Genomic DNA, 1633 nt, shown 5'->3' with positions numbered 1-1633 from the left:
CTCTTTAATTTTCATGAGACTTTTAAAATAATTGAGAACTTAAAGCACTTTTTAAATTTTTTTAAATTTCAATTCTATTAGGCAACATATAATACATCATTATTTCGAAGCACTTTTAAAATCGCTCTTCTTAATAATTTGAGATGAAGAGCTGGGTCTTTTCATCAGGACACTGAGACACTGATTCTTTCCCAGCACTCCGTGGAGGGAAAAAACAGCACATACAGGAATTGTAATACTGTCATCTCACCTGAGTCAGCTGTGCATTCTCCTCTCTCTTTCCTGATTTTAGAAGCAGCAAGCCAATGATTGGGGGAGGAAATGTTACACAGATCACCTATTTCATCCTTTTGGGATTCTCTGATTTTCCCAGAATCCTAGCAGTGCTCTTCGTTGTATTCCTGCTGATCTACATTTTGACTCTGACTTGGAACCTGTGCCTCATCATCTTAATAAGGATGGACTCTCACCTCCACACACCCATGTACTTCTTCCTCAGTAATCTGTCCTTCATAGATATCTGCTATGTGACCTCTATAGCTCCCAAGATGCTCTCCAACTTTTTCCAAGAGCAGCAGACCATCACCTTTGTGGGTTGTGCTGTTCAGTACCTTGTCTTTTCAACCATGGGACTGAGTGAGTCTTGTCTCATGACAGCCATGGCTTATGACCGATATAGTGCCATTTGCAATCCACTTCTCTATTCATCCATCATGTCACCCACCCTGTGTATTCGGATGGTGCTGGGATCCTATTTGGCTGGACTCTCTGCTTCTATATCCCAGTTGTGTACCATGTTTCAGCTCCACTTTTGTGGGCCTAATGTCATCAAGCACTTCTTCTGTGACATGCCCCAACTGATAATCCTGTCTTGCACTGACACTTTCTTTGTGCAACTGTTGATTGCTATATTAGCAATGCTCTTTGGGATAATAAATGCCCTCATTATCATGATATCCTATGGCTATATTGTTATGTCTATCATGAAGATCACTTCAGCTAAAGGCAGGTCCAAGGCTTTCAACACTTGTGCTTCTCATCTGACAGCTGTTTCCCTCTTCTATACTTCAACTGCCTATGTCTATTTGAGTTCCAGCTCTGGTGGTTCCTCCAGTTTTGACAGATTTGCATCAGTATTCTACACTGTGGTTATTCCGATGTTGAATCCCTTGATTTACAGTCTGAGGAACAAGGAAATCAAAGATGCCCTGAAGAGGTTACAAAAGAAGAGATGGTTCTGCTGAGGTTCTGTCCAGATTTGTTCTTTCAGAAACCTTAACCCCAAGTAACATGCACAGGAATGAACTCTAACAAAATTCATACTGCCTTTGGGTAAAGAAAGGTTAATTTGACACAGATAATATGCCAAATGGACTGACAGCTGACTTGATCCACACAGCACAAAACCTTTATGCCCTGGAGGTCATACTTTCACCCTACACGAGGAGCGGCCTCATCGTTTATTCAGGTTCCAATCCCAGGGTTATGTGATTGATCCCTGCTGAGCAGGGAGCCTGCATCTTCCTTTCCCTCTATCCCTTGTTCTCCTTGTCTTCTCTCTCTCTCTCAAATAAATAAATAAAATCTTGAAAATAATCTACATGTATTTGTAAAATGTTGTTTTAAAAACTTG

At 40.9% G+C, this 1633-nt stretch overlaps 1 protein-coding gene across 1 annotated transcript; it reads left to right on the top strand.

Moving 5' to 3' along the window:
* Nucleotides 1–305: 305 nt before the first annotated feature.
* Nucleotides 306–1244, top strand: LOC122914509 (olfactory receptor 5AN1-like). Its single transcript, XM_044261123.1, has one exon. It carries the CDS (start codon nucleotides 306–308, stop codon nucleotides 1242–1244), a length of 939 nt encoding a protein of 312 aa, XP_044117058.1.
* The last annotated feature ends 389 nt before the right edge of the window (nucleotides 1245–1633 follow it).

Source organism: Neovison vison, chromosome 7, assembly GCF_020171115.1.
Source record: "Neovison vison isolate M4711 chromosome 7, ASM_NN_V1, whole genome shotgun sequence".
NCBI lineage: Eukaryota > Metazoa > Chordata > Mammalia > Carnivora > Mustelidae > Neogale > Neogale vison.
This window is presented reverse-complemented; position numbering and strand designations above follow the sequence as displayed.